The 27,571-nt window shown below is 43.1% G+C and overlaps 1 protein-coding gene across 6 annotated transcripts in view; it reads right to left on the reverse strand.

The window, feature by feature from the left end:
- The window catches only part of tmcc1a (transmembrane and coiled-coil domain family 1a), a 70,462-nt gene that overhangs the window by 22,186 nt on the left and 20,705 nt on the right, over nt 1–27,571 (reverse strand). Inside the window, exon 1 of one of the 6 annotated variants that reach the window (XM_029663886.2) lies at nt 21,897–22,394. The exons of the other annotated variants lie outside the window; for them this stretch is intronic. Coding sequence (XP_029519746.1) covers nt 21,897–21,935 — 39 coding nt within the window. The 5' untranslated portion in view covers nt 21,936–22,394. Of the gene's footprint in view, nt 1–21,896; nt 22,395–27,571 lie in introns of those variants that run through there. 6 annotated transcript variants of the gene reach the window in all.

The following is a 27,571-nucleotide window of genomic DNA, read 5'->3' on the forward strand; positions in this document are numbered from 1 at the left end:
ATAATTAGTTATTGTATATTTAACCCTCTGTTCCCCCCATGTGTGAGATTGTTTATTGTAGTGCTTGTGCACAATCCCCGTGAGCGCACGACAGGTTATTTTTGTGCCTATTTATCTTGTTGTTCTGGATGCCGTTGGTTTTGTATAATAAATATGCGGTTATCACCCAATCCTGCTCTCCTGTGCCTGACTTCTCTGCCACCAATTACGCACCCGCTACAACCCAGAGAGAAAATACACCCCTTTACCTACATCCCATTTGGGGAAATTCACTCACACACACACACATTGAATAAGAATGCATGGGTTAAGAGAAGCTGACATTTTAATAAATCAAAGACCAAAACATTGAATCATCTGATGGATTTAGGTCAGATATCCATTTTGAATAATATTCCAAACATCTTTGTTACATAAGATCACCACACTGTCATGACTATTTAGCAGAGGCTAAATAGAATGATCTAGATTCCAGAGTAATTTTTTGGATTCCAGAATAGAAGGCTCTGGGGCCTGTGAATTCCAGGTTATTGCCCTCAGCCAGGAACAAAACACAGACAGAACAGATACAGGACTGGTGAGGGAACAAGAGAGAAAGGAGAGGGAAAGAAAGAAGGGCAGAAAGAACATAAAGGGGGAAAAAAAGGTTGAAGAAGATGAACAAATAAATAGAGATAGGGTGGGAGTGGATAGAGGACAGTTAGGAAAGAGGATAGTGAGAAAGTCAGGGAGAGTAAGGGAAAGGGAGAACAATCAGAAAAAAAGAGAGAGGGGTACACTGAGATCCTGACACTGCTCACCATGTGCATATGGATTATGAGTTGTCGGGATGGGGGTGTGCATGTTGGAGGTTACTTGATGAGCGAAGGCTTTGCTTGGTCCTCAAGCCACTAGGAAAGGAGAGTCAATCTCAGGGCCCCATAAACAATACCGCCCCAATTGAGAACAGGCTCATTTCAGCCCCTTTATTCCCAGCCCTGCACCCCCCAGCCCCTCATCTCCCATCAATGGGCTGATTAGGGGTTGCATAAACCACTGGACAGATTATTAACAGAGGCTTTATGATTGAAGGACAAGGGGCGGCCACGATCCTAATGACCAACCCAAACAACAAGACCGAACAACAGCAAAACACAGGGTTACTGCTCAGTCACATGCTCTGGCGCTTGATATATAATTGAATAGGTGCAACCTAGGGAAGAGAACAATGAAGTTTTCAATTCCCATGAAGGAAAGCTGAATCCATAAAGGGTGCTCTGAACAGTTGGTCCGAGCATGTAAACATGGCAGAGTACAGAGTGTGTCTAACAATGGTTTTGGCCCTAGCCACTGTGCATCTGTGTAGTTGGGTGTTGTAGATTCGATTAGAACACAGTGACTGGTCTCACCAATATGGAGTTTAGCCACAGTGTGCTAGAGACAGATCCTGTCACAGATTACAGTGATGGTCGCAAGGGGTACATTTAGTGTGTTTCCCATGTATGTCAGTGGGCCTTTCAGTATGCAGGAACTCTGAAAGGAAACAGATACACAGTCATGAAAGTGTATTTAACACAACTGCTCAGTGAGAGTAAGGTGCCCTTTTGAGTGTGTGAACTTGCATGCTCATACATATGTGTGTGTATCTCTGTGTGTGTATGTGTCTGCTGGTTCTGGTCAGGATTTACCAGACCTAGTCTTGTTTACGTCCGTCTCACCCTGATTATGCAACACAGAGACTGAGGCCGCTATCCCACAATGCCCTGCTGGCCCTGTACAATACAGCGTGTTGGCCCCAACACCCTGCCAGCCTATTTATCATGGATAGGAAGACACAGAGACTAACACAATCAGTACAGGCCTTTCTCCCCTACACTGTTTGACAACCCCCCCCCCACAAAACACCCCTCCACTGGCCCTGCCTGGCCCACTTGGTGCTCTAATCTTGTTGACCGAGCTGGCCCCTGGCAGGTGGGGTGTTGGGAGGGACAATCGAGTCCAGTTCTGACCAGTTCAACCAGTCACAGTGTGAACTGGGCCACCAGTTAAACCAGGACATTTGAGAAAGGGTGCAGAATGAGTCAAGAGTGCTCTCTAGGTCCTACTGTACAGTACTGCAGCCTACCACTGGTAGAGGTAATGTGAGTGTAGAAATCTAGCATAGGGTTTCCCAAAAGGTAGGTCAGGAGGACCTACTGTTGTGTACATTAGCAGCTGGTTCATTTTGGGTCTGCGCATAAAACGGGGGCCTAGAAGATAGAATACGTTTGGTTTATTTCATTGGACATATAATAAAAACAATGTGTGTGTGAGTGAGAGGGAGAGATAGAGAGAAAAAGAGTGAAAGAGAGAGAGGGAGAAAGGATAACGAGGTAGGGGAGAGAGCGAGAGAGCGAGAGAGAGTTGAGTGATGCACTGGCATCCAGACTGTATCACATCCGGGCAGTGATTGGGAGTCGCATAGGGCGGCGCACAATTGGCCCAGGTTTGGCCGGGGTAGGCCATCATTGTAAATAATAATTTGTTCTCAACTGACTTGCCTAGTTAAATAAAGGTTGAATGCAAATTGGCATTGGTGACCACTAGGTGGTACTATCCCAACAGCAACGAGTACCATCTCTTCTTACACACCCACATACATACGACTCTCTTTCTTACACACCCACATATACATGCAGACTCTCTTTCTTACACACCCACATACATACAGACTCTCTTTCTTACACACCCACATACATACAGACTCTCTGGGACTATCTGCCCATTCTAGAATGCCTTTGGTCTGAGTAGCCAGGTCTGTGTCTCTGACCGTAGCCATTTCCTATGCTATTTCCTGTCAACATTCCTTTTCCTTGTTCCACCTGTGACCGATGTAACACATATCTAAAATTTAAATCCCTGTACATAACTTTATTGAGAGTCTGCTGTATGGACATTACATAAAAACACGTGAGTTGGTGAGGCGGATGCTAACTGGGAGAGGGTAGAGGGAAAGACTGAAGAGAGGAAAGGACACAAATGGTAAGATGAGTATAGATGACTGAGTCATTTGAACCAGGGCTATCATGCTGGATGGGGCTAAGTGCATATGCTGTATTTGCAAGAAAGAGGAAATTGATCACCAATATGGTAGAAACCCATTATTACCACTTAAACCTATTCCGTCTGTTCATACAGTATCTGCACACACCGAAGAGTAAGGGGGCTAGGATAAGAAGCCTTAGAGAGTAAATTAAGCTCTCTGATATGAGGAGACAGTATGAGAACATGGTTGGCTGCATTCAGATTGGTGGATCCACTTGCGAACAAGGCATGGGCATGACAGGTCAGACGATGGTTACTGGAGGTGTGTGTGTGTGTGTTTGAATGTTTGAGTGCTCTCCTGTGTGTTAACTGGGTTAGTGGCACAAAGCCTCAGAGCTGAGCTCAGAGATTTATATTGGAATATTGTAACGGTTCTCTAACGACAGACGCTGGGAGACGAGAAGCAAGTACAGGGTGTGGATTTAATAATAAATAGACATGAAACAAAACAAGAACAGCATCTGGACAGGAGAAACATAACATCAAAGCTGACTCGGGAATGAAACTGAGGAAGTGACAGATGTAGGGGAGGTAAATGACGTAATAGAGTCAAATCAAATTGTATTTGTCACATACACATGGTTAGCAGATGTTGATGTGAGTGTAGTGAAATGCTTGTGCTTCTAGTTCCGACGATGCAGTAATAATCAATGAGTAACCTAACCTAATAGTTCCAAAACTACTACCTTACACACACAAGTATAAAGAGATAAAGAATATGTATATAAAGATATATGAATGAGTGATACAGGTACAGAACGGCATAGGCAAGATGCAGTAGATGGTATAGAGTACAGTATATACATATGAGATGAGAAATGTAGGGTATATAAACATAAAGTGGCATAGTTTAAAGTGGCTAGTGATACATGTATTACATAAAGATGGCAAGATGCACCAGATGATATAGATGATATAGATGATACAGTATATACATACACATATGAGATGAGTACGTATGTAAACATTATATTAAGTGGCATTGTTTAAAGTGGCTAGTGATACATTTTTACATAAATTCCCATCAATTTCCATTATTAAAGTGGCTGGAGTTGAGTCAGTGTTTTGGCAGCAGCCACTCAATGTTAGTGGTGGCTGTTTAACAGTCTGATGGCCTTGAGATAGAAGCTGTTTTTCAGTCTCTCGGTCCCTGCTTTGATGCACCTGTACTGACCTCGCCTTCTGGATGATAGCGGTGAACAGGCAGTGGCTCGGGTGGTTGTTGTCCTTGATGATCTTTATGGCCTTCCTGTGACATTGGGTGGTGTAGGTGTCCTGGAGGGCAGGTAGTTTGCCCCGGTGATGTGTTGTGCAGACCTCACTACCCTCTAGAGAGCCTTACGGTTGTGGGCGGAGCAGTTGTCGTACCAGGCGGTGATACAGCCTGACAAGATGCTCTCGATCGTGCATCTGTAGAAGTTTGTGAGTGCTTTTGGTGACAAGCCGAATTTCTTCAGCCTCCTCTTCTTCACAACGCTGTCTGTGTGGGTGGACCAATTCATTTTGTCCATGATGTGTAAGCCGAGGAACTTAAAACTTACTACCCTCTCCACTACTGTCCCGTCGATGTGGATAGGGGGGTGCTCCCTCTGCTGTTTCCTGAAGTCCACAATCATCTCCTTTGTTTTGTTGACATTGAGTGTGAGATTATTTTCCTGACACCACACTCCGAGGGCCCTCACCTCCTCCCTGTAGGCCTTCTCGTTGTTGTTGGTAATCCAGCCTACCACTGTAGTGTCGTCCGCAAACTTGATGATTGAGTTGGAGGCGTGCATGGCCAGGAGAGGGCTCAGAACGCACCCTTGTGGGGCCCCAGTGTTGAGGATCAGCGGGGTGGAGATGTTGTTACCTACCCTCACCACCTGGGGGCGGCCCGTCAGGAAGTCCAGTACCCAGTTGCACAGGGCAGGGTCGAGACTCAGGGTCTCGAGCTTGGAGGGTACTATGGTGTTAAATGCTGAGCTGTAGTCGATGAACAGCATTCTCACATAGGTATTCCTCTTGTCTAGATGGGTTAGGACAGTGTGCAGTGTGGTTGCGATTGCGTCGTCTGTGGACCTATTGGGGCGGTAAGCAAATTGGAGTGGGTCTAGGGTGTCAGGTAGGGTGGAGGTGATATGGTCCTTGACTAGTCTCTCAAAGCACTTCATCATGACTTGAGTGCTACGGGCGGTAGTTGTTTAGCTCAGTTATCTTAGCTTTCTTGGGAACAGGAACAATGGTGGCCCTCTTGAAGCATGTGGGAACAGCAGACTGGCATAATGATTGATTGAATATGTCCGTAAACACACCAGCCAGCTGGTCTGCGCATGCTCTGAGGGCGCGGCTGGGGATGCCGTCTGGTTCTGCAGCCTTGCGAGGGTTAACACGTTTAAATGTTTTACTCACGTCGGCTGCAGTGAAGGAGAGTCTGCAGGTTTTGGTAGCGGGCCGTGTCAGTGGCACTGTATTGTCCTCAAAGCGGGCAAAAAAGTTATTTAGTCTGTCTGGGAGCAAGACATCCTGGTCCGCGACGGGGCTGGTTTTCTTTTTGTAATCCGTGATTGACTGTAGACCCTGCCACATGCCTCTTGTGTCTGAGCCGTTGAATTGCGACTCTACTTTCTCTCTATACTGACGCTTAGCTTGTTTGATTGCCTTGCGGAGGGAATAGCTACACTTTTTGTATGCGGTCATGTTTCCAGTCACCTTGCCCTGGTTAAAAGCAGTGGTTCGCACTTTCAGTTTCGCCCGAATGCTGCCATCAATCCACGGTTTCTGGTTTGGGAATGTTTTAATCGTTCCTGTGGGTATAACATTGTCAATGCACTTTCTAATGAAGTCCAAGTGATACCCATTATTAAGCGCAGGTGCGTGTAACGATGGTGGCAGGTGTGCCTAATGTGAACTGGTGACCTCGAGCACCGGAGAGGGGGAGTGGGAGCAGACGTGACAGGACCACCCCCCCCCCCCGGGGGGACCCCCCCATCGGCATCCCCGATTTCTTCGGTAGTGGCACCCCGATCCGCTGTCACCAACAAAAACAAAACAAGCAAAAAAACTCCCTGTCATGAAACAAAACAAGAATAGCGTCTCTACATGAGAAACATAACATCAATGCTGACTGAATGAAACTGAGGAAGTGACAGATATAGGGAAGGTAAATGACGTGATGAAGTCCAGGTGAGTCCCATTATTAAGCGCAGGTGCGCGTAACGATGGTGGCAGGTGTGCGTAATGATGAGTGAACTGGTGACTTCGAGCACCGGGAGCAGACATGACAAATCTATTATTCATTAAACACACACACTCAATTATATACAGTGAAAGGCAGATAGAGAGAGACAGAACACTTTCTCTTCATCTAAGAATGTTCTCATAGTCTGCAGTAGACTCTTTGAGGGAAGGAAGACCAATCACAGTAAAATGCTCACAAACATACAGGATGATTTAAGTAATCATGGTCAAATTAACTTCAACATGGAGTAAGGGAGGACTTTCCATTGTCTAGCCAACCTTGACACAGAGACATAGTGAAGTGGAACAACAACAGTCAACTTCTCTTTAACACAAAGACCTGATGGACCAATGACAGTGAGGTTCTCTTTGACACAGAGAAAGCATAGACCAATGACAGTCAGTTGTATTTGGCACAGAGACAGAGTGGACCAATAACAGCTGAGTGCTGTTATATGCCAGTGTTATTTGCCAGATGTGGGTGAAGGTTGACCAGCATATCCTCACATCCTCCCCAGAGAGTAGAGATGTGGCAATGCTCAATGACCAAAGAGGAAGCACAGCTGTGGACCCCCCCAAAAAACACACAAAGAATGACCCACAGTGACTCCCTGAGATTCCACACACCCGCAAGTACGTACGCACGCACACATACACACACACACGCACACACACAAACACTCACAAAAAAAGGCTAACACAAACACTGGAGTGTCCTTGAGTGATGTACTTCATTTACACTACTCCAGGAACTGGAAAGCTGGTACTATATATAGGTGAGCAATGAGAAAGAGTGCAGCCACAGAGTGCAGCCACAGCCAACCTACCCAGATTAGAAAGCCTTATAAACCAGGGAATAAAGGGTCAAACATGTCCTTTATGTGTGTTTTTTAAGGGTCTACAGACAATCATAAATAGACATAGGACTACAAAGGAAAAACCAGCCACGTCGCGGACCCCGACATCTTGCATCCGGACAAGCTAAACACCTTCTTCGCCCGCATTGAGGATAACACAGTGCCACCGATGCAGCCTGCTACCAAGGACTTTGGGCTCTCCTTCTCCGTGGCGGATGTTAGTAAGTCAGCTCAGACTGCATCCCTAGCCGCGTCCTCAGAGCATGTGCAGACCAGCTAGCTGGAGTGTTTACGGACATATTCAATCTCCCTATACCAGTCTGCTGTCACCACTTGCTTCAAGATGTCCACCATTGTTCGTGTACCCAAGAAAGCAAAGGTAACTGAACTAAATTACTATTGCCCCGTAGCACTCACTTCTGTCATCATGAAGTGCTTTGAGAGGCTAGTTAAGGATCATATCACCTCTACCTTACCTGACACCCTAGACCCACCTCAATTTGCCCCAATAGATCCACAGACGATGCAATCGCCATCGCACTGCCCTATCCCATCTGGACAAGAGGAATACCTATGTAAGAATGCTGTTAATTGACTATAGCTCAGCATTAAACACCATAGAGCCCTCCAAGCTCATCATTCAGCTCGGGGCCTTGGGTCTGAACACCGCCCTGTGCAACTGGGTCCTGGACTTCCTGACGGGCCGCCCCCCCCCAGGTGGTGAAGGTAGGAAACAACACCTCCACTTCATTAATCCTCAACACAGGGGCCCCACAAGTGTGCATGCTTAGACCCCTCCTGTACTCCCTGTTCACCCATGACTGCGTGGCCATGCACGCCACCAACTTAATCATCAAGTTTGCAGACAACACAACAGTAGTAGGCCTGGTTACCAACAATGACGAGACAGCCTACAGGGAGGACGTGAGGGCCCTGGGAGAGTGGTGCCAGAAAAGTTCCTCAGCGTACACATTACTGACGATCTGAAAGGGTCCACCCACACAGACAGTGCCTCTTCAGTGCCTCTTCAGCCCCAGGAGGCTGAAAAAATGTGTATTGGCCCCTAAAACCCAGATGCACAATTGAGAGCATCGTGTCAGGCTGTATAACCACCTGGTACAGCAACTGCACCGCCCGCAACCGCAGGGCTCTCTAGAGGGCAGACCGCACCACCGAGGGCCAACTACCTGCCCTCCAGGACACCTACAGGACCGATGTCACAGGAAGGCCAAAAAGATCATCAACCACCCGAGCCACGGCCTGTTCACCCCGCTATCATCCAGAAGTCGAGGTCAGTACAGGTGCATCAAAGCTGGGACCGAGAGACTGAAAAACAGCTTCTATCTCAAGGCAATCAGACTGTTAAATAGCCATCACTAGCCCGGATTCCAGCCGGTTATGCAACCCTTCACCTTAGAGGGGCTGTAGTGGTGCAGGTTGAGAGCTTAAAGTTCCTTGGTGTCCAAACACACCAAGACAGTCGTGAAGAGAGCACGACAAAGCCTATTCCCCCTCAGGAAACTAAAAAGATTTGGCATGGGTCCTGAGATCCTCAAAAGGTTCTACAGCTGAAACATTGAGAGCATCCTGACTTGTTGCATCACTGCCTGGTACGGCAATAGCTCGGCCTCTGACCGCAAGGCACTACAGAGGGTAGTGCGTACGGCCCAGTACATCACTGGGACTAAGCTGCCTGCCATTCAGGACCTCTACACCAGGTGGTGTCAGAGGAAGGCCCTACAAATTGTCAAAGACCCCAGCCACCCCAGTCATAGACTGTTCTCTCTACTACCGCATAGAAAGCGGTACTGGAGTGCCAAGTCTAGGACAAAAAGGCCTCTCAACATTTTTTACCCCCAAGCCATAAGACTCCGGAACAGGTAATCGAATGGATACCCAGACTTTTTGCATTGTGTGCCTCCCCCAACCCCTCTTTTTACGCTGCTGCTACTCCCTGTTTATGATATATGCATAGTCACTTTAACTATACATTCATGTACATACTACCTCAATTAGGCCGACCAACCAGTGCTCCCGCACATTGGCTAACCGGGCTATCTGTATTGTGTCCCACCCACCACCCGCCAACCCCTCTCTTACGTTACTGCTACTCTCTGTTCATCATATGGTTAAAGTGACTATGCACATGTACATATTACCTCAATCAGCCTGGCTAACCGGTGTCTGTATGTAGCCTCGCTACTTTTATAGCCTCGCTACTGTATATAGCTTGTCTTTGTACTGTTGTTTTATTTCGTTGCCTAGCTATTGTTCACCTAATACCTTTTTTGCACTATTGGTAGAGCCTGTAAGTAAGCATTTCACTGTAAGGTCTACACCTGTTGTATTCGGCGCATGTGACAAATACACTTTGATTTGATTTGATTTAGAGGCTGCTGTCCTATATACATAGACTTGTAAATCACTGGCCACTTTAATAATGGAACACTAGTCACTTTTATAATGTTTACATACTGCTTTACTCATCTCATGTATATACTGTATTCTATTCTACTGTATTTTAGTCAATGCCACTGACATTGCACAATCTAATATTTAGATATTTCTTAATTCCATTCGTTTACTTTTAGATTTGTGTCTATTGTTGTGAATTGTTAGATACTACTGCACTTTTGGAGCTAGGAACACAAGCATTTCATTACACCCGCAATAACATCTGCTAACAAATTTGATTTGATTTTGATTTCATGTTTATGCTACCTAGCGTGGACACCTGTTGTGGCACCACATTCTGGGTCAATGTACAAGGCAGTTGTACATTGTCCCCAGAAGGTCAGCAAAACAAGAACACGCAAGCAAGCACGTACACACACAGACACACATACACACACACACACAATCACGCAGGTGCATACACACACATGCACGAAAACGCAGATTAATATAGAGTTCATACACACACAAGGGCATTTGAAGTTCATACATCAACATAGTGTTACAAAAGTGCATTCATTATAAGACAGAACACAGACTGATCGTGCAGTTCTTTGAAGTGAAATGAGGCCGCACCATTGAAGACCAGTTCTATTGATTTATCTGTTATCTTATACAGATGTAGGATCTTAATTTGAACCAGTTCGCTACTGGTTCAAATTAAGATCCTACTTCTGCAGCAACAGGAAATGTTAATTATGTGAATTATAATAAACGGACATCTTTGTAGGGAATGATACATTTCTGGTTGGCAGGACAATTCTCATCAACAAAAGAGTGATCAATTTAAGAATATACATCTGTAGCTTTCATTTATCTTCCCCAGTGGTTTTCTATATATAATGAGCCTTGATAACCCTCCACCTCTCATCCCTCTGGCTATATCATACACACCCTGTCTCCTATTCCACACACTCAATACTGTGGCCTGGTTGGACAATGAGTGAAGGTCTGTGTGAATATCTATAACTATGCAGTGAAAGGATGATACCTAGTCAGTTGTACAACTGATGCATTCAACTGAAAAGTTTCTTATGCATTTAACCAAACCCCTCTGAATTAGAGAGATGCGGGGGCCTTAAATCGACATATATGTCCAGGGGGAACAGTGGGTTAACTGCCTTGCTCAGGGGCAGAATGACAGATTTTGACCTTGTCAGCTCAGGGATTCGATCCAGTATTTCGGTTACTGGCCCAAAGCTCCTACCTGCCAGGCTACCTGCTGCCCCGTTAAGTACAGGTTAATGTGTGTGTGTTAGTCCATCAAATCAGCATGTTTTGTGGTAGTGTGTTTTTTCACAAATATGCTTCAGGGAGAAAGAGCTGTGGTACTGGCTGTAAGCCAGTCTGTAAGACTGGGCTACGCTAAGTTAATTGATTACCCAGGCCAGGTGGTTGGGAAACCCTGTACTACAATGTTTCCTCTGCTGAGTCATACACTGCTCAGTGTTGTGCTATGTGGAGATATGATAGGACTGTAACAATGACTGTGGAACTAGCACAGCTACACCTCCACCACAGGAAAGAGGAAACAGCTGAGTGTCATTCTCACACAGAGATCAGAGAGCGGATGACACACACACACAATGGTTGGGCGGTATCCAGATTTCAATACCTTCAAACTGTGCCTGTGCCTTTCCGGGATATATGGAATTACTGGCAGTGTACAGAAGGGGCACTATTTTTTTTCAAGCTAAACAAAAAGCCCCAAAAACATCAGTTACCAGAATGCTAACAAAATGACAGCCAACCCAGCTCATAAAGTTATGCAAGTGTCAAAAAACGCAGTTTGAAGAGTGCATAAAACAAATATTAGACATCAGGGACCTTAATCCACGAGGGGATTCTCTGCTGCTGTTCCCAAGCTAACATTAGCTACTTAGCTAACATTAGCAATTTAGAAAAACTCAGATAGACAAAATGTATTTGGCACATCTTAAATAGTTAACCTAATAGTAATAAGATATATAGCTGGCAAACATTAGTAGTGGCGTCATACCCTGTGTTGTTCTGAACAGAATCAACCAATGCTTGTCTATTCTGAAGAAAATTTGCAGCGGAACACGCACCTGCATTCACTAATAACTCCTTTCTATGCGCACAAAAATGAAGTGTTTATCTGAAGTGCCTTGAAAGTCTAACACAGTGAGATCATATTTTATAACTTAGCTAGTCATATTGGCAATAGAACAAGCTTTCTAATGATGCCCACCTGACCCAGATTGAGATTTATAATGGGCTGTTTTTGGAATGCGTAAACAACAGCAGTAATTGTGTGATAGCAGGGATGTTCAAAACAACTACATGTGTGCTTGCTCTAGTTCCTCAATGACACAGCTAGGAGAGCTCAAAAAAGCAAATAGTTGAAGACTCTTCTTTGAGTCATAAAAGTGCATTGAAATGACTTAGGAACTGTGCACACGTTGGAGAGGTGTGCGACCATTTAGTCCTCTCAGCCTTGTCCTTTTTTGTTGTCTTATGTTGCACTTAACCCACATTTTTCAGGAATATTCCTATAATGTTACTCAAGGCACACAGAGTATTTTCAGATTTTATTTTTAACAAATGCGGTAAAAAGTATAGTTAAATGTAAAATACACATACAATGAACAGTGTAATGTTTGGATTCAGTCGTGTGTCAGGTGAACTGTTGTGTCCTCAACTTTGGTCTAATAATTTTCCCATAATCCCATAATGTTCCCTTTCAATTGCTAACATGCTTATTGCATTTCATATTTCTTCTGTAAGAAACATTTCAATTTAGCCCTATTCATATGGGCCAATTCCAACGAGTGTAAAGGGTTAACACTCTTAATCCATCATCATTACCAAATGTTTGCTTTCTAATCAATAACACCTAAATCAATACACTCACACAAACGGAACAAAGAGCTATCATAAAACTAACATAGATACAGTATACAATGATATCAAAATCAAACACACAATCTCAATGGTCAATCTAAGCTCAGGCAGAACACACATTCTCTGCCAACTCAGTGGAGCAGCAGCCCATGGGCAAAAAGCAGGCAAGGAAATATTTACACTTATAGCAGAATATTTGTACAGCGCTCTGGGAGAGAGAGAGAGAAGTCTGTTTGAGAATGAAAGAGAGAAACAGGGAAGGTGATGAGAGGGCAGAAGAGCGGAAAGAGAAGAGAGGACAAGTAAAGAAAATGTCTGAGAAAAAGGGGAGAGGAAGATAGTAAAAGGGAAAGAGGGCGGAAGGAGAGCAGGCATGAACACAGATAAGGATAAAGTGTATCTTACTCTTTCTCTGATGAGAAGAATCTAGGCTCAGCAAAAACAACAAACCAGAAAACCACGTGGTTTAGTGTACAGCCAGCCCGCACCACAGAACTCTGCCTAAACATATCCCTTCAACTGTAAACACTGTGGGTTGGAGAGGTAGGTGTTACATCAACTAACAACAGCATTCAACCACTAATGCAGAGTGGGGTGATGACATTGGCCACATCACACACATGCACAGCCCAAGCACACTTGTTTTTATCTATTCAACCTTCACCTAACCTTTATTTATCAAGATCTGCAAAAACAGCAATAACACACACGCAGTTTCATTGATATGACACAACAATGGATTACATCATGTCCTGGTCACAGGTCACATGGACTGCAAAACCCACACCTCATGCTTGTGTATGTCTGCTGAAACTCAATGGAAACTCTGCTGTTTGATGAGTGTGTGTGTGTGTGTGTTTGCCAGTCATAAACACAAATTAAGGTCAACAATGCCAGTAATATTGGTCCTTCAAATTGTATTAGTCACATGCGCCGAATACAACAGGTGTAGACCTTACAGTGAAATGCTTACTTACAAACCACTAACCGACAGTGCAATTAAAAAAAATAAGAATAAGAGATAAAAGTAACAAGTAATTCAAGAGGAGCAGTAAAAAATAACAATACATACAGTAGGGTGCCGGTACAGAGTCAATATGCGGGGTCACAGGTTAGTTGAGGTAGGATGTACATGTAGGTAGAGTTAATTAAAGTGACTACGCATAGATGACAACAGAGAGTGGTAGTGGTGTGGAGAGGGGATGGGGGTGGGTCAATATGAATAGTCTGGCTAGACCACTGCACCACCCGGGAGGCCCCATCGATGCACTTATTGATGAAGCCAATGACAGATGTGGTGTACAGTCGTGGCGAAATGTTTGAGAATGACACAAATATTAATTTCCACAAAGTTTCCTGCTTCAGTGTCTTTAGATATTTTTGTCAGATTTTACATTGGAATACTGAAGTATAATTACAAGCATTTCATAAGTGTCAAAGGATTTTATTGACAATTACATGAAGTTGTATTACACTTCTTTTTCAAGACCTCTGCAATCCACCCTGGCATGCTGTCAATTAACTTCTGGGCCACATCTTGACTGATGGTAGCCCATTCCATTCTTGCACAATCAATGCCTGGAGTTTGTCAGAATTTGTGGGTTTTTGTTTGTCCACCCGCCTCTTGAGGATTGACCACAAGTTCTCAATGGGATTAATTAAGGTCTGGGGAGTTTCCTGGCCTTTGACCGCAAATATCGATGTTGTGTTCCCCGAGCCACTTAGTCACTTTTGCCATATGTCAAGGTGCTCCATCATGCTGGAAAAGGCATTGTGCATCACCCAACTGTTCCTGGATGGTTGGGAGAAGTTGCTCTCGAAGGATATGTTGGTACCATTATTTATTCATGGCTGTGTTATTAGGCAAAATAGTGAGTGAGCCCACTCCCTTGGCTGAGAAGCAACCCCACACATGAATGGTCTCTGGATGCTTAACTGTTGGCATGACACAGGATTGATGGTAGCGCTCACCTTGTCTTCTTCGGACAAGCTTTTTTCCGGATGCCCCAAACAATCGGAAGGGGGATTCATCAGAGAAAATGACTTTACCCCAGTCCTCAGCAGTCCAATCCCTGTATCTTTTGCAGAATATCAGTCTGTCCCTGATGTTTTTCCTGGAGAGAAGTGGCTTCTTTGCTGCCCTTGACACCAGGCCATCCTCCAAAAGTCTTTGCCTCACTGTGCGTGCAGATGCACTCACACCTGCCTGCTGCCATTCCTGAGCAAGCTCTGTATTGATGGTGCCCGATCCCGCAGCTGAATCAACTTTAGGAGACGTCCTGGCGCTTGATGGACTTTCTTGTGCGCCCTGAAGGCTTCTTCACAACAATTGAACCGCTCTCCTTAAAGTTCTTGATGCTCTGATAAATGGTTGATTTAGGTGCAATCTTACTGGCAGCAATATCCTTGCCCATGAAGCCCTTTTTGTGCAAAGCAATGATGACGGCACGTGTTTCCTTGCAGGTAACCATGGTTGAGGAAGGAAGAACAATGATTCCAAGCACCACCCTCCTTTTGAAGCTTCCAGTCTGTTTTTCAAACTCAATCAGCATGACAACGTGATCTCCAGCCTTGTCCTTGTCAACACTCACACCTGTGTTAATGAGAGAATCACTGACATGGTGTCAGCTGGTCCTTTTGTGGCAGGGCTGAAATGCAGTGGAAATGTTTTTTCGGGATTCAGTTCATTTGCATGGCAAAGAGGGACTTTGTAAATAATTGCAATTCATCTGATCACTCTTCATAACATTCTGGAGTATATGCAAATTGCCATCATAAAAACTGAGGCAGCAGACTTTCTCAAAACTTGGCCACAACTGTACTCCTCAATGCCATTGGAGGAATCCCGGAACATATTCCAGTCTGTGCTAGCAAAACAGTCCTGTAGCTTAGCATCTGCTTCATCTGACCACTTTTTTATTGATCTAGTCACTGGTGCTTCCTGCTTTAATTTTTGCTTGTAAGCAGGAATCAGAAGGATAGAAGTATGGTCAGATTTGCCAAATGGAGGGCGAGGGAGAGCTTTGTAATCAAATCAAGTTTTATTTTGTCACATACACACGGTTAGCAGATGTTAATGCAAGTGTAGCGAAATGCTTGTGCTTCTAGTTCCGACAATGCAGTAATAACAAACGAGTAATCTAACCTAACAATTTCACAACAACTACCTTATACACACAAGTGTAAAGGGATGAAGAATATGTACATAAAGATACATGACTGAGTGATGGTACAGAACGGCATAGGCAAGATGCAGTAGATGGTATCGAGTACAGTATATACATGTGAGATGAGTAATGTAGGGTATGTAAACATATAAAAGTGGCATTGTTTAAAGTGGCTAGTGATGCATGTATTACATAAAGATGGCAAGATGCAGTAGATGGTATCGAGTACAGTATATACATGTGAGATGAGTAATGTAGGATATGTAAACATATAAAAGTGGCATTGTTTAAAGTAGCTAGTGATGCATGTATTACATAAAGATGGCAAGATGCAGTAGATGGTATCGAGTACAGTATATACATGTGAGATGAGTAATGTAGGGTATGTAAACATTTTAAGTGGCATTTAACCAGTTGGATTTAGGGGGCACTATTTTAATTTTTGGATGAAAAACATTCCCGTTTTAAACAAGATATTTTGTCACGAAAAGATGCTCTACTATGCATGCAATTGACAGCTTTGGAAAGAAGACACTCTGACATTTCCAAAACTGCAAAGATATTGTCTGTGAGTGCCACAGAACTGATGTTACAGGCGAAACCCAGATAAAAATCCAACCAGGAAGTGCCGCATTTTTTAAAACCGCCTCATGCCAATGACTCCTTATATGGCTGTGAATGTTTTCCACGTTTTCCCCAAGGTGTCTACAGCATTGAGACGTCGTTTTAGGCATTTCCCTTGAAGAGTGGCTGTAAGGGACCATATATGGCATGTGGTCACATGGTGACCAGAAAACCTTGCGTAAAATACTGAGGTAGCCATTTTTCCAATCGCTTCTTATGAGATACCAACTGCCTCGACGGATATATTATCGAATATATTTGTTAAAAACACCTTGAGGATGGATCCTAAACAACGTTTGCTGTGTTTCTGTCGATATTATGTAGCTAATTTTGAAAAAAGTTTGGCGTTATAGTTGTAGCATTTTTCGGTCGATTTCTCAGCCAAGCATGGTGAAGAAACGGGAGCTTTTTCGCCTACAAAAATAATATTTTTGGAAAAAAGGAACATTTGCTATCTAACTGGGAGTCTCCTGAGTGAAAGCATCCGAAGTTCTTCAAAGGTAAATGATTTAATTTGGTTGCTTTTCATATTTTTGTGAAAATGTTGCCTGCTGCCAGCAGAGCCTAGCATAGCATTATGCCATGATAAACTTACACAAATGTTTGTCTAGCGTTGGCTGTAACGCATATTTTGAAAATCTGAGATGACAGTGTTGTTAACAAAAGGCTAAGCTTGTGTTTGAATATATTTATTTGATTTAATTTGCGATTTTCATGAATAGAAAAAGTTTCTAGGGGTATTTATGTCCGGTGCGTTATGCTAATGCATTTGAGGCTATGATTACGCTCCCTGGTACGGGTTTGCTCGTCGCAACTGGTTAAAGTGGCTAGTGATACGTTTTTTACATACATTTTTCCAATATTAAAGTGGCTGGAGTTGAGTCAGTATGTTGGCAGCAGCCACTCAATGTTAGTGGTGGCTGTTAACTTCTTGCGTCGAGCCATCCCGGATCCGGTATCGTGACTACAGCCTCAAGCTCATTACCATAACGCAACGTTAACTATTCATGAAAATCGCAAATGAAATAAAATTAATCTATTTGCTCTCAAGCTTAGCCTTTTGTTAACAACACTGTCATCTCAGATTTTCAAAAATATGCTTCTCTACCATAGCAAACTAGCATTTAGCATTTAGCGTTAGCGTTAGCATTAGCAGGCCACATTTTCACAAAAAACAGCAAAAACGTTCAATAAATAATTTACCTTTGAAGAACTTCGGATGTTTTCAATGAGGAGACTCTCAGTTAGATAGCAAATGTTCAGTTTTTCCTGAAAGATTTTTTGTGCAGGAGAAATCGGTCCGTTTGGTGCGTCACGTTTGGCTACCAAAAAACAACGAAAATTCAGTTATCCAAACGCCAAACTTTTTTCCAAATTAACTCCATAATATCGACTGAAACATGGCAAACGTTGTTTAGAACCAATCCTCAAGGTGTTTTTCACATATCTCTTCAATGATGTATCGTTCCTGGAAGTATGAGTCTCCTTCTGTAACGCAAGGTACAATGGTTGCCACTGGGAATTACGCACCGATTTAGAAAAGGACACCGGACGGCCCCCTGGCAAATGTAGTCTCTTATGGCCAATCTTCCAATGATATGCCTACAAATACGCCACAATGCTGCAGACATCTTGGATGAACGGCAGAGCGCATAAGCTCATTCACAGCATATTCACAGCCATATAAGGAGACGTTAGTAAACACAGCGTGTTCATTTCCTGTTTGAAGTTTCATCTTGGTTTCGCCTGTAGCATTAGTTCTGGGGCACTCACAGATAATATCTTTGCAGTTTTGGAAACGTCAGAGTTTTGTCTTTCCAAGGCTGTCAATTCCATGCATAGTAGAGCATCTTTTCGTGACAAAATATTGCGCTTAAAACGGGCACGTCTTTTTATCCAATAATGACATAGCGCCCCCATAGGTTGAAGAGGTTAAACAGTCTGATGGCCTTGAGATTGAAAAACAGCTTCTGTCTCTTGGTCCCTGCTTTGATGCACCTGTATTGACCTCACCTTCTGGATGATAGCAGGGTGAACAGGCAGTGGCTCGGGTGGTTGTTGTCCTTGATGATCTTTATGGCCTCCCTATGACCTCGGGTGGTATAGGTGTCCTGGAGGGCAGGTAGTTTGCCCCCGGTGATGTGTTGTGCAGACCTCACTCCCCTCTGGAGAGCCTTCCGGTTGTGGGTGGAGCAGTTGTCGTACCAGGCGGTGATACAGCCCGACAGGATGCTCTCGATTGTGCATCTGTAAAAGTTTGAGTGCTTTTGGTGATAAGCCAAATTTCTTCAGCCTTCTGAGGTTGAAGAGGCGCTGCTGCGCCTTCTTCACAATGCTGTCTGTGTGGGTGGACAAATTCAGTTTGTCCGTGATGTGTACGCCGAGGAACTTAAAACTTACCACCCTCTCCACTACTGTCTCGTCGATGTGGATAGGGGGTACTCCCTCTGCTGTTTTCTGAAGTCCATGATCATCTCCTTTGTTTTGTTGACGTTGAGTGTGAGGTTATTTTCCCTCACCTCCTCCCTGTAGGCCGTCTCGTTCGTTTTGGTAATCAAGCCTAGTGTCGTCTGCAAACTTGATGATTGAGTTGGAGGCGTGCATGGCCATGCAGTCGTGGGTGAACAGGGACTACAGGAGAAGGCTCAGAACGCACCCTTGTGGGGCGCCAGTATTGAGGATCAGCGGGGTGGAGATGTTGTTACTTACCCTCACCACCTGGGGGCAGCCCGTCAGGAAGTCCAGTAGCCAGTTGCACAGGGCGGGGTCGAGACCTAGGGTCTCGAGCTTGATGACGAGTTTGGAGGGTCCTCTTCTCCAGATGGGTTAGGACAGTGTGCAGTGTGGTTGCATCTCTGTGCATCTCTGTGTGTGGAGTACAGGGGGTCCAGAGTTCTTTTCCCTCTGGTTGCACATTTAACATGTTGATAGAAATAAGGTCAAATTGATTTACGTTTCACTGCATTAAAGTTCCCGGGTACTAGGAGCACCGCCTCTGGGTGAGCATTTTCTTGTTTGCTTATGGCGGAATACAGCTCATTCAATGCTGTCTTGTTGCCAGCCTCTGACTGTGTTGGTATACACACAGCTACAAAGAATATAAATGAAAACTCTCTCCGTAGGTAATGTGGTGTGCAGCTTATCATGAGAAACTCTACCTCAGGCGAGCAGTAACTCGAGACTTCCTTAGATATCGTGCACCAGCTGTTGTTCACAAAAATACATAGACCGCCACCCCTTGTCTTACCAAAAGCCACTGTTCTATCCAAGCTGTATGTTGATATTGTCGTCATTCAGCCATGACTCCGTGAAGCATAGGATGTTACAGTTTTTAATGTCCCGTTGGTAGTTTAATCTTCCCAATAACGTCCATTTTATTGTCCAAAGATTGCATGTTTGCATGCAGAATTGAGGGGAGTGGGGGTTTATTCGATTGCCTCCTACTCCTCAGAAGGCAGCCGGCCTCCGGCCTCTCTTTCTCCGCCTCTTCTTCACGCAGATCACTGGGGTCTGGGCCTGTTCCCAAGGGAGCTGTATATCCTCCACCTCGGGCTCGTCAGAGTCGTGAAAGAAGAAAAAGGATTCTGCTAGTCCGTGGTGGGTAATCGCAGTCCTGATGTCTAGAAGTTATTTTCCGTCATAAGAGACAGTAGCGGCAACAGTATGCACAAAAATAGTCAAAAAATAAGTTACAAACAACGCAGATAAACAAACCAAAAAACAAAATCAGTTGGGGGCATGGCGCCGGAGCTGCAGAACAGGGTGTGGTGAGTCTTTTGTTCCAGCCCTTCACTAACACAGCTGCTCTAGCTTATCAAGCATGTGGTTATACAGTACATTGCTTAGCTGAATCAGGTGTGTTGTATCTTGGCAAGAACAAAATCCTGTGCACACTGTGGCCCTCAACGACCAGTTCCAATCAACCCTTTCTACCAGCATGACAAAGACCATGCATCCATCCAAAACAATACTGTAGTTATGGACATCATCTTCTGTCTTTCTCATAATATTGTAGGCAAACAGAAGTAACCAGCTTAAGTAACCAGCAACTACAGGCTTTTAGAAAGAGGGCATGTGCCAGTGTGTGTGTGTGTTTACGGGTAAAATGATCTGAAGTAGACAATAGCTGTACCTTATTAACTCTGAATATTAAGTGCTAATTACTCCTGGAAATGATTGCATGCTACCAAAACTGCAGATATTTATGTATGTGTTATTGTAATATATGTTCTCACAGATACATGAAGGAATAACAGAGTAGAATAAAAAGTGTGGTTGAGGAGAGAGCAGCAGGTGGTAGGTGGAGAAGAGGTCTAAGAGGAGCAGGCGGAAGGAAGGAGGAGGATAATCCCATAATCCTGCTCTCTGAGGGGCGGGATGAGCAGACATCTTCAGAAAAGCCCTGAGGAGGCTTTACCCCCCCCCCCCCCCCAAGTATGACTGCCTTTTCATCTCCACTCAATAATACAGAGACCCCCTCCCAGCCCCATTCAAAAGCAACCCCTTTTTCCTTACAAACCTCCCAAAAATGCTCTGCCCCGACCCTCCTTCCCTCCATCTCTCTATCCCTACCCATCGCTCTCTCCCCAAGCAGCTCAAGTGAGAGATCAGACTAGACCCTCCACTCAATCAATGTGGAATCCTCAGCTGCAGGCGATCCTGCTAGACAATGTGTGTGTGTGTTCTGGTGAATAATAAGAATGCATACATCAACTTTTGGTGCAGTCGAGAGAAATGGAATACTACCGAACATTGGAAAGGGACTTCACTTTATCTGAATACTTAACCTTTGTAAAACAGCCCAAACAAGGAAAAACCTTAACCAATTACAGAATCAGTAATAATATCCTGGAAAGGACAGACTATGTCATCACTGTGGGTCAGGCGAGATAGAAAGTGAAGAACACTTTCTAATCACCTGCCCCAAACATAGATTCATTAGAGATTCCTTATTTTCAAAATGAAAGGTTCTACATTCACAGAACAATTAAATAAAGAGAAACTTTCTATACTTTTGGGGGGAGAGGTCTGATGTTATAGAGTTGGCAGCAAAGTATGTCACAGTTTGTCCCAAGCGAAGGGAGGAAACATAAAAATGTACTATTGTACTATTGTATTATAAGTAATATTATAAGTAATAGAACATTTTCAAAAAAATGTTTTATTCTGAACATTGGCCATTATTACATTTCTGTATTGGATATTTATTTGTTATATTCTGTTAATATACAGTGTATATTTTTGTATTTCATATTATAACTACTATTTTTATTGCTGTCATTGTTGCTTTCATAATTTTTTTTGTAGCCCTTTGCTTTGTCAACATTGAAATGGTCATTCATACCATTAAAGCATATTGGACTTGAGAGAGAGATAGACAGGGACAAATTCAACACAGTGATGAGACATATCACTTTTTTTGGGACATATTAACCAAGAGAGATGGAGCTTGGAGGGAAAAAGAGAGAGACATTCAGCAACTACAGATGTCCATGTCTTTTGAAAGTATACACCTGAAAGAGCCACACTAAACATATAATGTCACAGGTCTCAAATTACCAGACTAATATGGGGGTCCCCACAATGAAGTCAATTTCATGTATTAAGTGGGTCACTTTACAGTTAAGTGGGGGTCTTTTAGCAGACTTACCTTGGAGTACTGTCTGCGTAGACTAAACCTCTGAACCATCCTGACTGACGGAGCGACTGACGATGTGCTCTACTCCCCTCCACGCACGGAGCTCTTCTCAGTAGGAACACACACATCCAGAGCCAGTATACACACACACACACATCGCTACAATCTACTTCACGCTAAAGGGAATATGCATGTGCATAATCACAGAAAAGCACACACAAGCAAACACACTTCTCTCTGTTCCAAACTGCTCTAGACCATGCTGGTTCATCTAGTGAGAAAACACAAGTGACGAGAGAAAAGAAAGTGAGAAGGAGGTGAGAATGAGGGAGGAAAAGGGAGGGAGGGAGAACAGACAGAGATAAAAGAGTGCTCAGCTGTGCTGCCCTCTACTCACACAACATGGGTGTGCACTCTCTCCACATTCACACAATGTGGTTGAAAGAATATAGAGTTACAAAGCAGACAGGAATTAGAAATACTGACACACTAAAACTATCTTGCTGCAGACACAGGGTCTGACGCAAACACACACAAACACATACACAGACACACACTCAGTCTTCAGCTCCGTCACATTTACTGGGGAAAAAGCAATGTTGCGTCATGCTTCCTGTCGGGCAGTAGAGGGGGCAGAAAAAGGGGAGGGTGAGGGGCTGTCTGACTGTCTGTACAACGCCTCTCCTGGGACTATGTCAGTGGGGGGGGGATAAGAGAGAGAGTACACACACATTCCTTTCCAAAGGGCCGTGGGGTGAGACAGAGATGCAGCTTGAGCCCCACCCTCTTCAACATATATATCAACGAATTGGCGAGGGCACTAGAACAGTCTGCAGCACTCGGCCGCACCCTACTAAAATCTGAAGTCAAATGTCTACTGTTTTCTGATGATCTGTTGCTTCTGTATCCAACCAAGGAGGACCTACAGCAGCACCTAGATCTTCTGCACAGATTCTGTCAGACCTGGGCTCTGACAGTAAATCTCAGTAAGATTAAAATAATGGTGTTAAAAAAAGGTCCAGTTGTCATGACCACAAATACAAATTCCAAATTGAGACTCAGCATGCCGATTTCTGCAAAAACATACCAAATAATGCACACAGAGCAGAATTAGGCCAATCCCCGTTAATGATCAAAATCCAGAAAAGAGACGTTAAATTTTACAACCCCAAAAAGAAAGCGATTCCCAAACCTTCCATAACAAAACCATCACCTACAGAGAGATTAACCTAGAGAAGAGTCTAAGCAAGATGGTCCTGGGGCTCTGTTCGGGAAACGCAAACAGACCCCTCAGAGCCCCAGGACAGCAACAGCAACACAATTAGACCCAACCAAATCATGAGAGAACAAAAAGATAATTACTTGACACATTGGAAAGAATTGGCTATTTTTTTTGGGAGAAATACCTGAATGCTATTTGGCACTAAACAGAGAGTACACCGAGGAAGACTACTTGACCACTGTGACTGACCCCAAATTAAGGAAAGCTTTGACTATGTACAGACTCAGTGAGCTTAGCCTTGCTATTAAGAGGCCACCATAGGCAGACCTGGCTCTCAAGAAAAGACAGGCTATGTGCACACTGCCCACAAAATGAGGTGGAAACTGACCTGAACTTCCTCCTGCCAAACCTCCTGCCAAATGTATGCTCATATCAGAGACACATATTTCCCACAGATTACACAGACCCACAAATAATTTTTTTAAACAAATCCAATTTTGATAAACCCCCATATCTGTTGTGTGAAATACCACAGTGTCCCATCACAGCAGCAATGTGTGTGATCTGTTGCCACAAGAGTAGGGCAACCAGTGAAGAACAAACACCATTCTAAATACAACCCATATTTATGTTTATTTATTTTCCGTTTCGTAATTTATCTTCTTGAGTGTAGGGGGCAGGATTTCCGTTTTTGGCTAAAAAACATACCCATTTGAAACTGCCTATTTCTCAGGCCCAGAAAGTAGAATATGCATATAATTGTCAGATTAGGATAGAAAACACTCTAAAGTTTCCAAAACTGTCCAAATATTGTCTGTGAGTATAACAGAACTGATATTGCAGGCGAAAACCTGAGGAAAATCAAACCAATCTGCTGTTTTTCCTGAAAGCTCTCAGTTCCATTGGATTCCTTGCCTCCATTTAAAGGGATATCAACCAGAGTCCTTTTCCTATGGCTTCCTCAAGGTGTCAAAAGTCTTTAAACATAGTTTCAGGCTTTTATTTTGAAAAATGAGCGAGAAAGATAACATTGCGTCAGTGGATAGCTGGGCGTTCGCAGAGTTTTGCTGGCGCAACAGAGTGGGGCAGCCATTGTCTCTCCCTCTCCTATTGAAAAAGCGACAGTCCCGGTTGATATATTATCGATTAAATATTTTAAAAACAACCTGAGGATTGATTATAAAAAACGTTTGACATGTTTCTGTGGACATTACTGATACTATTTGGAATTTTCGTCTGCGATGTCGTGACTGCTCGAGCCTGTGGATTTCTGAAAATAACACGCCAAACAAATGAGATATTTTGGATATAAAAATATTCTTTACGGAACAAAAGGAACATTTATTGTGTAATTGGGAGTCTCGTGAGTGCAAACATCCGAAGATCATCAAAGGTAAGTGATTTAATCTATTGCTTTTCTGACTTTCGTGACCAATCTACTTGGCAGCTAGTGTTTGTAATATTTTGTCTACTGAGAGAGATGTTCTTACATAAACGCTTGTTATGCTTTCGCCGAAAAGCTGTATTGAAATCTGACATGCCAGGTGGTTAACAACAAGCTAAGCTGTGTTTTGCTATATTGCACTTGTGATTTCATGAAAATTAAATATTTTTTGTCATTTAATTTGAATTTGGCGCGCTGTAATACAGCGGGTGTTGATAAAAAGGATCCCGCTAAATGGATGGGTGCGTCAAGAAGTTAACTATTTGTACTTAGCCATAATATGACTTTTGAAATGTCTCTATTCCTCTGAAACTTTTCTCAGTGTAATGTTTACTTTGTTTTGAATGAGATATAAAATGAGAGAGGAGGGGAGGGAGGCAAAAGAAAGACAGTGGGTCATAAAGAGAATGGGTGGCTCTATCAGATCCATTGTGTGCAATGTGGAATCTCAAGCACACACACATTTCACTGCTCCCGCCTCTTCAAATATCTTCAACAGTGTAAGGACAGACACTAGAAACACGATGCAAGTACAGGGAGTGAACATTTAATTAAACACGGACAGGAACAGAATACGGACAGCGTCTGGACAGGGGAAAACAAAATTGTAATAATGCTGACACGGGGAACAAACTGAGGAGCGGACAGATATAGAGGGGCAATCAACAACGTAAAGGAGTGTGTGTGTATGTGTGTGTGTGTGTGTGTGTGCGTGTGGCTGTGTATCCCACAAATGTTGCGAGGGAGTAAAAGATGTTAGGGACAATACAGGATGAATCACAATAATTGTTTGCTAAAAAAGAGGTCAAAATCCTTTCCATAAACTGTCTACATTACGACATATATGAATAGCTAATTATGGAAAATAAGATGAGCAGGATTTTTGAAATATATATATATATATTTTAATGGCTTTATATAATACAAATTGAGGTGGAAATGCATTTGCCGTTTGATCTGCTTCTGTTCTGTGGGTGTCACTGTGTGCTTTTTTTGAAGGATGAGTACCGGTCTATCCGGTGCCATGGGATCCAAATGTGCAAATTGTCCAAACAGATCATCAAGGTAGATGGATTATTTTAAACATGTTATTGCTAACATGTCACCATAGCATCACCCACCTGTAGCATGCGCTCCAGCAGGTATATCTCTCTGGTCACCCCCAAAACCAATTCTTTCTTTGGCCGCCTCTCCTTCCAGTTCTCTGCTGACAATGACTGGAACGAACTACAAAAATCTCTGAAACTGGAAACACTTATCTCCCTCACTAGCTTTAAGCACCAGCTGTCAGAGCAGCTCACAGATTACTGCACCTGTACATAGCCCACCTATAATTTAGCCCAAACAACTACCTCTTTCCCTACTCTATTTATTTTATTTTATTTATTTATTTATTTTGCACCCCATTATTTTTATTTCTACTTTGCACATTCTTTCCACTGCAAATCTACCATTCCAGTGTTTTACTTGCTATATTGTATTTACTTTGCCAACATGGCCTTTTTTTGCCTTTACCTCCCTTATCTCACCTCATTTGCTCACTTCGTATATAGACTTGTTTCTACTGTATTATTGACTGTATGTTTGTTCTACTCCATGTGTAACTCTGTGTTGTTGTAAATGTCGAACTGCTTTGCTTTATCTTGGCCAGGTCGCAATTGTAAATGAGAACTTGTTCTCAACTTGCCTACCTGGTTAAATAAAGGTGAAATAAATCAAAAATTGGACAATAAGCAGATATGGCTTCTTAACCTATACTGTCCAAATAATGATGATCCAAGCTTCTTTGAAAATACACACTACCGTTCTTATTGTACAGGAATACATTGATTTGGATAGAAAACACTCTAAAGTTTCCAATACTGTTAAAATAATGTCTGTGAGTATAACAGAACTGATATGGCTGGCGAAAATCTGAGAAAAATCCATCCAGGAAGTGGGATTTTTTCATGTTTGTAGTTTTCCATAGACTGCCTATACAGATTCCAATGACTTAGGACTCAAATTGCACTTCCTATGGCTTCCACTAGATGTCAACAGTCTTTGGAAATTGTTTCAGGCTTGTATTCTGAAAAATGAGGGAGTAAGACCGGTCTGAATGAGTGGACACTGCAGTGTCCCAGAGGTTTTTCATGCGCACGACCGAGAGCACGCCTTTCTTGTTTTCCTTTTATATTGACAAAGCTTTTGTCCGGTTGAAATGTTATTGATTATTATGACTAAAAACAACCTGAGGATTGATTATAAACATCATTTGACATGTTTCTATGAACTTTACTGATACTTTTCGGATTTTTCGTCTGCCTGTTGTGACTGCCTTTGAGCCTGTGGATTACTGAACAAAACACACAAATATAAATTGGATAATTGGATATAAAGAGGGACTTTATTGAACAAAACAAACATCTATTGAGTAAATGGGAGTCCTCAGAAAATGATTTGCTTTCACCGTAAAGCCTTTTTGAAATCTGACACAGCGGCTGGATTAACAAGAAGTTCATCTTTAAGCCGATGTATAACACTTGTATGTTTTATGAATTTGTAATATGAGTATATCTGTTTTTGAATTTGGCGCTCTGCAATTTCACTGGATGTTGGTCAGGTGGGACGCTACCGTCCCTCGTACCCTAGAGAAGTTAACAAAAATCTTGCAGGGTGGTTGAAAAATGAGTTTTAATGACTCCGACCTAAGTGTATGCAAACTTCTGATTTCAACTGTATAAAGCTCCAGTCCATTAAAGAAATTGGAGTCCTCTTACACTTCAGTGTTGTGATGCAAATATTCTAGCTAAATGCTTGGCGCATAGAATTAAAAAGGTATTGTCAGATATTATTCATCGTAATCAGACAGATTTTTTACACGGACAATACATTGGAGATAATATATGACAAGTACTGGAAACAGGATACTATGAAATATCAGCGAAACCAGGCCTGGTTTTCAAAGCTGATTTTGAAAAGGCTTTTGATAAAGTATGACTGGAGTTTATATATAAATGCCTGGAATATTTACATTTTGAA

Source organism: Oncorhynchus nerka, linkage group LG7, assembly GCF_034236695.1.
Source record: "Oncorhynchus nerka isolate Pitt River linkage group LG7, Oner_Uvic_2.0, whole genome shotgun sequence".
Taxonomy (NCBI): domain Eukaryota; kingdom Metazoa; phylum Chordata; class Actinopteri; order Salmoniformes; family Salmonidae; genus Oncorhynchus; species Oncorhynchus nerka.